Source organism: Telmatherina bonti, assembly GCF_933228915.1.
Source record: "Telmatherina bonti genome assembly, chromosome: 8".
Lineage (NCBI taxonomy): Eukaryota > Metazoa > Chordata > Actinopteri > Atheriniformes > Telmatherinidae > Telmatherina > Telmatherina bonti.
This window is the reverse complement of record NC_136626.1, coordinates 8,568,262-8,580,676: the sequence shown is the minus strand read 5'-3', so window position 1 is coordinate 8,580,676 and position 12,415 is coordinate 8,568,262. Positions and strand designations below refer to the sequence as shown.

Below are 12,415 nucleotides of genomic sequence, written 5' to 3'. Positions count from 1 at the left end.
ATTGCCGCACACACTCATCACAGGAGAAATAACTAATATATCTTTTCTTAAAATCATTCATCGCTCTTTGTTTTGAGGAAAGCTGCTCTGCACCACAGAATAAAACCAGTAATTACTGGACAATGATCGGGTCATCACTGCAAAGTTTCAGATGTGCTCCTCTGATAAGCTTTTCCACATGTTAGCATTTATTTTCAGAGGAAGGAGGTTGTGTTCATGTCTCATATACAGCTGACATGCACAAAAACAAAAGAAATATCACCCTGAGATGAACAAAACAAGAAAAAGATCAGCCATGGCGAATAAGAAAGGCTAGTTACAGCCTTTTTTTTAAAAAAGTATTTTGCAGCTGATCCCATTTTCCACAACTCTGATCCAGCCCATGAAGGTCCAGATGTGGTGAGACAATCCTCCTCTACCTCCTGAACAGCTGGGCGCTCTGTGAAAGTCACCATCTTGCCTTGTTTTCTCTCCATGTTTCCAGATGTGTGAAGGGTGAATCCTTTTGCACAGCAGAGTAAAATACCTCAGGACTCACAACAAGACACCTGCTTCCCAAGCAAGCGAGCAGAGGAGCAGCCTGGAGCTGTAACAGAGCTGTGTTGTTCCATCTGATGAGGTCAAACGGATCAGGAGACTGCTGTGCTTCTCAGGGCCCCAGGCACTGACTTCTTACCTCTTAATATGGTGAAGTCAACCTAAGACTGTAATGAAATCCCCCCTCTCCATCATGCTGTGCTCTCTGTGAAGCTGAGGCTACTGACACTCTCAGCTGGAGCAGATGTTGTTATATAAGATAAAATGCACAAAAACAATAAGGGACTATGAACTGCTCTGATCACTTACTCACCTCTGTTAAGCTAGTGCCTTAAAATACTTGTTTTCTGAAAGAAAATCAATGACCTATAAAAAGATCTATACTGTATAAATGCAACTCTGGAATGACCCCTGAAACTTCCTCACGCAGTAAATTTGTCTTTTGTTATTTGGTAGTGAGGTATCCACACTTGTATGGACACAAAATGAATATGTAAAAGATAAAATGATCAAATGAAATGATCGGAAACAAGGGTTGAAGCTCACAAATGCCACCAGTGCTCTTCTCTCACCTGTATTGTTAGGAGAAAAGTGAGACTTTAGTCAAACAATCATTTATTTCTCTGGTATTTACTAAGTATAATGCTCATGTGCTGATTCATCTCAGTTTTTCCAGGGAGTGGATCACTGATACTCCCTCCCTGCTTGATCAGGATGTTTGCTGAGCAACATTTACGCAAGATCCTGGTATGGAAATAGTTTTAGGGCTTGATTGTTCATTTATCTCATTAACTCTAAAAACATTGAATGATTGTTCATTAACTCTAAAAATATTTGACCTCTACTGATGTTTGTGAAAAAAACAACAACAAAAAAACCCCCTTTCAGTCACAGATTTTTAAAATTTAGTTTGGTATTTATTTAACCAAGAAATGCCCACACTGAGTTTCAGCTCCACCTTATCATACACACTGTTAATTGTACAACATACACTTTTTGTGCATAAATACACGTAAAATGACTGTGGCAATAAAATAAAACAAAATAAAATAAAATAAAATAAAATAAAATAAATATTTAAGCTTCCTCAGCATCATCAAACCACAAAATCAAATGCACCAGGGAGCTTTTTAAAAAAAATTTATTTGAATGTGAAGCTCATTAGAGGGTAGAGCTATAATTCAAACTCCTCAACAAATACTGCGTGATTATCTAAAATCTTTGTTTCTGTACCAATGTTTTATAGGTTAAATGAGTTTAAAAAGAATTATAACATTGATTCAGGAAATATTTAAAATATTATAAAAAGGCAAATTAAATAGTTTAAACAGAATTTGCATGCATATGTGACAAACGGGCTACAGCTCCAGTGAAAACCTTTACAACAATGATGTAAGACTGAGATGTTGCCTTTCATAAAATTAAAGTTTTGTCTCCCAGAAAGAGAAACTTACCCATAAATTCATCTCCAATAGACTGGATTACTGTAACTGTTTTTTAACAGGACTTCCTAAAAAGAGTATTTAACATCTGCAACTCATCCAGATGCTGCTGCCAGAGTTTTAACCAGGACTAAGAGATCTGAACACATCACACCAGTTTTAAGGTCTTTACATTGGTTTCCTGTCAGTCACAGGATAAATTTTAAAACTCTGCTGATTGTTTACAAATCCCAGAATACATCTGTGATATATTCAGAGAATATAAACCGAGCAGAGCTCTTCGATCCAAAGACTCGGGTCAACCAGACCAGAGTCCAGACCAGAGACCAGATCAGAGACCAGATCAGAGTTAAGACCAGAGTCCAGACCAGAGACCAGACCAGAGTCCAACATAAACACGGAAAAGCAGCATTTAGCTGTTACGCTGCAAACAAGTGGAACAAACTGCCAGTGGAGATTGAACTTTCATCACAGGTAGACACATTTAAATCCAGGTTAAAAACATTTCTTTTCTCATGCGCCTATGCACGACATCTACATTGTAACTATTATTTAATTTTGCTATTAAATATTTAATATTATTTACTATTTTATTTGTATTCTGCAATTTGTGTTGTCTTTTCTGCATTTTTATTTACACAATCTGTAATGCTTTTAATGTTTCACGTACAACACTTTGAATATTCTAATACAATGTTTGTCAACCTTTTTTAAGCCAAGGCACACTTTTTTCACTAAAAAATGACAAGGCACACCACAAACCAAAATGTTTTTTTTTTATTTATCTTTTTTTATTCCATATTATTCATATAAAGTCCATCTCGTCTAAGCCTCTTGAATAGAAATCAGATGAACACAAATAAGAAGACATTTTATTATCTTTCTCTGGGGCCTGTTTGGATGAACATAATTGGCTTTTTTAGACCAATTAGGTGAAATTGGATAATTTCTCAGTGCACACCTGATAATCTCTCACGGCACACTAATGTGCCACGACACAGTGGTTGAAAAACACTGGTCTAATACAGGGAAGGTTCTGTACAAATAAACTCACTTTGACTTTATCCTGAGATCACGTCAATACATAATAAATGTACTTCCCACTCCTGCCTGTAGTGGGCGCTGTGTCAAGCTTCAACCCTTATAAATGAAGCCTTTTGTCTCCGCCTACTTGCTGTCTTCCCATTGGTCAGCCTCAGGATCTCTTCCTCCTACGTCACGCAGTTTGCAGCGCTGTTTAGTTAGTTTTACGGATGCTGAGGAGTCCTGACGGTAAATTCACCTACAGTTTCGGTCGCTTATCGCTCTGTTTGACAGCAAACTGTACACATTTATCACGCCAGACATGGCCCAGAGTTCCGAGTCAGCCAACGCCAGCTCCGCGGTGAACGGAGGACCGGTGAAAAGGAGGAACGTGGCTGTCATCACCGGCATCACCGGACAGGTAACGTCACCGAAGCGCTTCTCTTCCCCGTCCAGCTCTGCTGAAGTGTGTGATAAATGCAGGTGACACAAACTGGCTTTTCCTCTGTCTTCTTGTCGCTCCTGCCTCTGAAAAAACACACATAAAAAGAAGCTTTCTGTGAAACGCTGCCGGTGTGGTTTGCACCTGTTTGAGGTACCACCACGTTGGAGACTGGAACTCCGGAGCAACTGGTTATACTGGCTGTAATGGGGCGGATCGTTTCTGTGCGTAACTTTTACAGCAGAGGTTGTTAACTAACCAGGAAATGAAAACTAACACCGAACACTCCCTTTGTTCCCTTTGATTTCATAATGAATGAGAGCCACGTTTACTGGTTTCACTATTAGTCTTAAAGTTAACGAGGATGGCATCTTTTCTGTTATGCTTGTTGGTCACCTGGAACCTCAGCCCAGTTATTGATACTAGAGTGAGTTGTTTTAATGATATGTTGAACATACAGTATAGCTATTATTGTGGCACTAAAACCAATATTGACAAGCACCTTGAGTCTTTTGGGGTTGAGATCTCTGGATGAATCCACCTCAGAATTTGCCTAAACCACAGAATTTTCTTGCATTTGTTATCCTCATTTAATGACAGGCATTGCTTGGTTTTAGCATATGATAGGTCGGTTTCAAAATGTAATGTAAAATGCAGAATGATTATTACTCTACTCTTACTTCTTTCTGGAAATGTACAGCCCAACCCTGGCCCCAGTTTTAAATGTGTCCAGACTTCTGCTGAATTTAAGTCAATGTCTGGACTTAAATTTGTTCATCTTAATGTTTACTGCCCAAAATAGACATGGTTAGAGTTTGGATTGAATCTACAGGTGTGGACATAGCGATAATTCCCAAAACATGGTTGACAAAATCAACTACAAATGATGATATAAATGTGCATGGGTATATGGTATTTTGCAGTGACAGGCCGAAGAAAGGTGGAGGCGTAGCCATTTATGTTAAAGCAAGATTTGATGCATCAGCAGTTCTTTCTGAGTCTTTTTGTAAGCAAATGGAGTTTTTGGCCTTGAATGTTGAAATATTTAAAACCCTTTCAATAACTGTGGTGGGTTGTTATAGACCTCCATCTGCCCCCCAAGGAGTCCTTATAATCTTTAAAACTTCTTTTGTCCAAATTAAATTATAAGGAACGTTTACTAGCTGGGGACTTGAACTGGGACATGTGGGTTCTGATGAATCTAAATCTTTCTGTGATTCCATCAATCTTAGCCAGTTGGTAAATCTACCTACAAGGCCTAATCTCAAACACTCAAAAACATCTACTTTGATTGATTTAATCCTGACAAATGCCCCTCATAAGTTTTCATCCGTAGGAGGAAGAGGTTCTTAACCTCAATGGGACTTTCCTGGTGAAATAAAGGTTAAATAAAATAACTTATGCAATTCATTTATAGACCTTTTCATAGTACGCTGCTTGATAAACCTTATGAAAAAAATGAAAAATACTTTATTAATCCCCAAAGGGAAATTTAGTATTGTAGTAGTATATAATTAACTAGAGGAGGTCTTGTTCCGGAGGCTGATGGCTGCTGGCAGGAATGATCTTTTGTGTCTTTCAGTCTTACATCGGACCTGAAGAAGCCTCTCACTGAACACACCTTGTTGTTTCTTCACTGTGTTGTGGAGAGGGTGTGAAGAATCCTCCATCATCTTCATCAGCTTGTGCAGCATTCTTCTTTGGACAATCAGCTCCAGCGGCTCCAGAGTTACTCCAAGCACAGAAGCAGCTTTCTTGATCAGTTTGTTGATTCTCTTCAAGTCTCTGGTTCTGATGCTACTACCCCAGCAGATGGCTGCAAAGCTGACTGCACTCTCCACAACAGACTTATAGAAGATATGCAACATCTTGGTGCAGACGTTAAACCATCTCAGCTTCTTTAAGAAGTACAGTCTGCTCTGACCTTTCTTGTAGATGTAGTCAGTGTTGCATTTCCAGTCCAGTTTGTTGTCCAGCTGAACTCCAAGATACTTGTATTCCTCCACCACCTCCACCTCCTCTCCCAGGATGGAAACACTGCTTTGTTTATTCTTGTTCCTCCTGAAGTCAACAATCATCTCTCTTGTTTTGCTGGTATTTAATGAGATGATTGTCACCGCACCATTTAACAAACTGACTGACCAGTGCTCTGTACTCTGCTTCTTGTCCATCCCTGATACACCCCACAACTGCAGAGTCATCAGAGTATTTCTGCAGATGACAGGACTCAGAGTTGTACTGGAAGTCTGAGGTGTACAGAGTGAGGAGCCCCAGCCTAAAGTGTTACAAGCCTCATTTCAGATAAACTACTAAAGTAAATATTATCAGCTCTAATGACTGCAGTGATGAAGGAGATGGACTTCTTTTTAAAACTATAAAAATAAATGTCAGCAGGTTAGTTGACACAATAAAATGACATAGAGGCTTTTTATCTGATGTGCAGGAATAGTAAGTGTTTAGTCTTTATTTCTTTGTTTTTTTTTTTTTATTTATTTATTTTTTTTATCCTGAACGTCACACTTTTATTGCATCAGCCTAATGATGGTTATGAACACACTGTCTGATGACCATGATTCATGTTTCCTGCCCTTCTGGTTATCCTAGTGGGGTAAATGTACCGTGTACTCTGCAAAAACTCAGCCTTAAAAAAACAAGAAAAAAAATACAAAATTTAGTTAAATGTTGCTTAAAATAAGATAAATGATCTGCCAACAGAACAAGAAAATTTGGCTTGTCAAGACTTCCCAAAACAAGTAAAAATACTCTTAAAACAAGAGGAATTATCTGGCATAAAAACTAAGAATTATCTTAAAATAAGCATAAGTGTACTCAGTTTAAGATTTTTAATCTTACTTAGATTTCAGTTTTTGCAGTGTACTGGGGAAAACTATTTGGTTTTAATGCTCGGGGCCCACCTGTGCTTTAAAGGACAGGTTCCAAACAACACTGTGATCCTTGTTATCAGAAGTAAAATTAGTAGAATTAAATGTCATTTGACATATTTGTTGGGCCTTCAAAGGAAATGCGGTTTTTCATAGGTGATATTATGAGGATGTGAATTCTGAGTACCAAGGTATTATGCTCTGATAAATTATTTTATGGTTACGGTATGTCCAAGTTTGAGACAAGTAAATGTGAAATGTGAAATGTCCAAAATTCTCCTACACTTCCTGCATGACATGACTGACCTTGCAGACTAGCGTGTTGAGTCTGATGCTGACCTCCAAGGACTCAAATATCACGAGCTTCATCTGGCAGATGTTAAAGACATCACTTGCTTCGTATAATAGAGAAAAGTTTAACCTTTTTTCTTCCAACTTCAGTCATGTCACATTGTGTAAACTCATTTATAGTCTTCTATCATCTCCACACTGACCATCTAGATCAGGGGTACTCCATTCGGTCCTTAAAGGTTGGCTATCCTGCAGGTTTTTTTATTTTTTAATTTTATTTAATTTATTTTTTTTATTTATTTTTATTAAAAAAAAAAAAAAATAAAAAAAATCCTGCAGGTTTTCCAGGTATCCTTGCTCCAACACAGAATCTGATGAAGCAGGAAAACATGGAAAAGCTGCTGGATTACGGCCCTCGTACCCCTGATCTAGATGTTTACATGCAGTGAATGAGTCTAATGGCCTTTAGCTGTTGTAGGTCATTAAACTTATGTTTTTGTCCTTTCAGGTGATTTTTCCTTTAACTTTTGGCCACTTTGCTCGTGTTTTTCCATAAGGAATAGTCTTTTCTAAGGAAGTGTCTCTCTTGAAAAACTTGTATTTTCATTCTTCTTAAGGATCATCAGGACACCAGGGACAAGTTTATCACCCTTTCGGGTTATTAGAGGACAAGCAAATCCTCTTCAAAAACTGCTTTAAAAACTTTTTTAGATTGATACTGTTTTCCACTTTTTATTTTTTTAACCTCTAATTGAATAAATAAAAATTACTTTTATCAAAAACACAAATCTCATTTTACAAATGATTTGAATGATAGGCTCCAGCTTCCCCTCGACCCTTCCTCGGACTAAGCGCTTAGGATAATAAATGGATGGATTTAATTATTTAAACTCCAACTCCTGTTTTTTTATGACGGAAATTTACATCAAATGTCCATCCATCCACAATCTGCTTAATCTGATAAAGGTTCACTGGGTAGCTGGACCCTATCCCAGCAGTCTCCAGACGAGAGGTGGGTTACACCCTGGACAGGTTGCCAGTTCATCACAGGACCAAGACAGACCATTCACACTCACTCCTATGGGCAACTTAGAGTAACCAATTAACCTAACATGCATGTCTTTGGACGGTGGGAGGAAGCCGGAGTATCCGGAGAGAACCCACGCATACATGGGGAGAACATGCAAACTCCACATTGAAAGGCCACTGTTCGAGCCCCCCCAGCCGAGGATCCCCCCCCTCCTTGCTGTGAGGCCACAGTGCTAACCACTATGCCACCTTGCATCAAGTATGTTTTAATAAAATGAGGAAAATAATACATTGTGTTAAATTCTGTCTTAACTAAGAGTGACATTATGTTACATTGGCATTAAAAAGCTTAAAATAATTACAACTATTGTGTATTTGGCAGTTCAGATTAGGATTAAAGTTGAGTGAAAGCTTTTAGGGGAAAGAAAACAGTGGATCTGTAATGTTTTTATTGTAGTTTCTTGGCAATTACTTGTTTTGTTTTAAATCTTTGGACTCAGAAACTGGTAAATTGAAGTTGTCCATTACAATTTTATATCAATTACTATTTTATCTGGATTACTGACAATCATTAGCAAGATTTAGCTCTGCAGAGATGCTCCTGTGTGTGTGTGTTGTAATTGCAGTGTACTGTACTCCTTCTGCCTGACCCATTAGCCTGAATTCTGTCAGACTTAGACACATTTAGTTCAGCTGGCACCAAAATATTGGTAAAAAACCCTTTTTGTTTCAAACAATCTGACAAAGAACACATTATTCAAAAATATTTTGTTTTCATGAACTTATCTATAAGAACTTCAAACAAAAAGTCAAATGTATCCATCAGTAGGTTGACCTTTGACTGTGTAAAAGATGGTTTGAAAACCCACTGGTTAGTGAACTGCATATCTCACCAGTTAAACCTGAACAGACATGTCTGTAATGTTATAACTGCGGGAAACTCTTTTAAGATGCACTTCATGTTTTTGAAGTGGGAATTGTGTTGAAGTTTCCATATCGGAGGTCAAAGGTGACTCCAAGAACATGTATGCACTGAGACAACATGCAAGTCTTTATGTTACACATTAGCCACATCTTCATACTCCCAGGTTCACCAGGGAGGCTGACAAGCCCACGTAGAAGCTAAATGTCTTATTCTTATCATGTCCGCGCTGATAAAACACCTGCTGCAGAGACCTGATCATTTTAGCACGTTCCTTCCTGCTTGCTGCATTCACACACTTCTGGAAGCAGGTCAGCTCTCCTGAACAACATGCAAAAAACACAAGACTGACAGCATGCTCTGTAATGCAGGGAAGTGTTGGTTGCTTTGTTTGTTTTTTATTTCAGCTTTTTCTCTCTCAGTGTTTAAGATAAGCAGCCAGACTTTAGTCTGAATAACGTCTAATGCAGGAGTGCCCAAGTCTGATCCTGGAGATCTACCATCCTGCTGTTTTTAGGTGCAACCCTTCTCCAACACACCTGGATCAAATTAGTGTCTCGTCAGCAGGCCTCTGCAGAGCTGAATGACTTGCAGAAGAGAAATTCAGGTATTTGACGCAGCTGTGCTGGACAGGGGTTGCATGTGAGGGTAGCAGGATGGTAGACCTTGAGGCCTGGACTTGGGCACCCCTGGTCTAATGGCTCGGGTGAACCAGAGGAAGAGTCGGTTTTTCCTCAACATCTCGTATTGTCAGTGAGTTGTGTTAGCAAGTTAACTTTTTATTTTTATTTTTAAATGGTCTGCTTCTGCTTGTAGGGTGAAACATTTACCATGTCTGAGTAGCTGCATAATGGGAGTAATATTCATGAACTAACACATCTGGACAATGGACAAGGAGGTGTGTCCACTTTGCACAACTATGTCTATAAATCAGACTCCTGGTTGAATAACAGCTCTGATGACAACGTGGGGCGGTGGCTACATGACGCGACTAGTGTGATGAGGCTGTCGGACATGTTTCTCGTGTTACTCTTCTTTCTTTTCTAAGAGTTTCTGTGCCTGGAGGTTGGGAAGCTGCGTCATTAACACACTTTTAAAGCAACTGACTGAGAGATTAAATATCATGTATGGTTTTTATTTCATTTTACTGATGAGCTCATTGATTAGGTCGATTATCTTTAATTTTAAGGTAAATGGCACCCGTTTTATTTGAAAGATTCATACAGCAGACACTAACAAATATCGTATGAATTTTTATGGAAAATATTTATATTTAAACTGATCTGAATATGTAATAGGGCTGTGACGATATGCTTTTGTCCCGACTCGATTTGATTCCAACTTTTTGGGTGCCGATTCAGTTTAAATTGCAATTCTCACAATTTTTAGATATTGCTGATTTTTGTACATTTAAAAACAAAAAAAAAATGTACAAAACAATTTTTTGCTCGTCATTTTCCTTTATTACAGTGAGGAAAAAACAACCCAGCAGCCAGACCATAATTCTGCTGCTATAATGCCCAAGAAGACAAGTAAAAGCATCAATAAAAACAATAAAAATGACTAAATTTTATGGATTATTTTTTATTTATTTGGATTTTTTTTTTTAACAATCAATTTTAAAATTGTGAAGCAAAAACGGCTGATATTCGATTTTTCCATTAGATTTTCCCACCGCTAATATTTAGTATCAATTAAAATTTATTAATGTAAAACCTTAAGTACACAAATGCAAAGTGGATAAAACTTAAAAATAAATAATATATTTGAATGAATTATTATATTATATAATTATATTATATAATGTTTATATATATATATATATATATATATATATATATATATATATATATATATATATATATATATATATATATATATATATATAAAATATGTGTGTGTGTGAATAATAGAATAAATTTGGATTCTTGATGAGACAGATTCACAGAAGCTGCTCCTCTCTTTAGAAGCTTTAATGTCCTTAAAAAGGTAGATTACACAGTATTTGATTTTTATAAGATTTCTTGAACAAGTGGCAGCAATAAAAACCCGTCCTGAGGCGCACGTAAATGCGCATTTGAACATCTATCATATGCACACATAGTGCACACATGCAGAGAAACGTCTGTTTCTGGCAGATGATTTGCATCGAAGCAAACAAACAGGAAGCAGAGGGGAAATTCACGGTGCGGCGCAGGAGCTGTCACATGACCGTTCCCAGAATGCAGCCATGGAGAGGCGACCGTCCGAGGTCCTGGAAAGTCATTCCCAGCATCTTGCATTCCTCTGTCAGGGCCTCCCCACTCCCTCTTCAACAGACGAAAAGAATAACAGCATTATTTCATTTTTATTTTGCTGGTCATGGCGTTCCTGTGGAATACTGAGAGCTCATGCAAGAGGCAGGCAGGCATCTGGATACGCCATCTCAGAAGTCACTCACGAGACCACAGGGGTCACTGTGATGCCATAAATCACCTCCCTAACTACTTGTCCATAAATTTCAGGGCAGCATGCTGATCATTCTGAATATTTTTGACTGTTGTCTCAGTGTGAAGCATCGGGGCGAGTTGGTGTGAGTTATAGGAGACCACCTGAGTGCCAAGGCAAAGCTGCCGAGCTGTGCGGGAACTCTGGCTGATAGTTCTGTTTTATGAGCCGGGGTTACAAAGAGGACAGGTTCACTCACTGTTCTGCAGTAAAACTTTACTTTGGCTTTGAGGTTCACACTTCTTCCTTCATCTTCCCAGCCTGCGAAAACAACTCCGTATTGCGTTATGACCCTTCTAGCTGTTTGATGTTCATCATACGAGCACCCGTTTTTGATCCTTTTGTTGCTGTTTGTTGGACTTCCACCCCCCCTCCCTCTCTTTCTCTCGCTCTCTTCCACTATCTACTGTTAGCAGCACAGACTGGAGCCAGCAATAATAATCATAAAGCTAAGAATCCGTGCACACATCTCCTCTGTTGCTCATAATGGTTGCTGATGGCTCCTTTAAGACTGATTCCTTCTCTGACAGAAGTCTGGCAGCTTCTAGACGTGCAGAAGAAGAGATGCACGTCGAGCACGGCTGTAAAAAGCCGAATTAGCTGCACACTCAGCCTTAACAGCAGAGTTGATGAACCAGCTCAGGATATGACCGGAACCTGGGTGGTTTGACAGTGAAGTTAACCAAGTAAATATTAATAAACGGTATCAAATCACAGTTAAATGTACAGTAAGAAGTCTTTTTCTGTGTTCAATCATAACCAGAAACATCCCAAAGAAGTTCTCAGAGCCTGATCTTTCTTTGCTGTTTTTGAAGGATAACAAAAGATTTAGAGTTGGACTCAATTATTGTTAGATAATTATTAAAATAATAATTATTTCAATAATTATTGGCTGCAATTTGCAACGCATACCACTAGATCTTACTAAATTTCTGACACTTGAGCTTTTTGGCAACCTGCACCTTTAGGATGTGAACACGCCTGCTTTGAATTGGTAAATGAAAAGTTAAAAGCTTATATATTTAAATGGTCCACCTTTTTATTATTTATTTATTTATCAGTATTATCTTTATTATTGAGCAGTATATTCAGAATACACACATTGAAGTGAGTAATATATGCCATCAGTGATGCAGGGGTTTTAGTTATTTATCCTGCAGTAGTTGTGACTTGAGCCAAAAACCATTTTAATTTGTCCACGTGAAGTTTCGTCCAATCAGGTCAAGAGAAGTGTGTGAGCAATTACATTTACAAAACACAATGCAGTGTGTATTCTGCATGTGTGCAGAAAGCAAATGTAGACCTCATGTTAGGCAAAGCTCCAGTTCTTGCAGTGTTTTCAGGGTAACGGAGGAACCAC

At 38.3% G+C, this 12,415-nt stretch overlaps 1 protein-coding gene across 1 annotated transcript in view; it reads left to right on the top strand.

Annotated features, from left to right (window-relative positions):
- Positions 1-3,324: 3,324 nt before the first annotated feature.
- gmds (GDP-mannose 4,6-dehydratase) overlaps positions 3,325-12,415 on the top strand; it is a gene marked incomplete at its 5' end in the record, with an annotated part of 208,469 nt that continues 199,378 nt past the window's right edge. The window contains one exon of the mRNA XM_079244684.1: positions 3,325-3,423. Within this exon, the coding sequence (XP_079100810.1) occupies positions 3,325-3,423 (99 nt within the window). The remainder of the gene's footprint in view (positions 3,424-12,415) is intronic.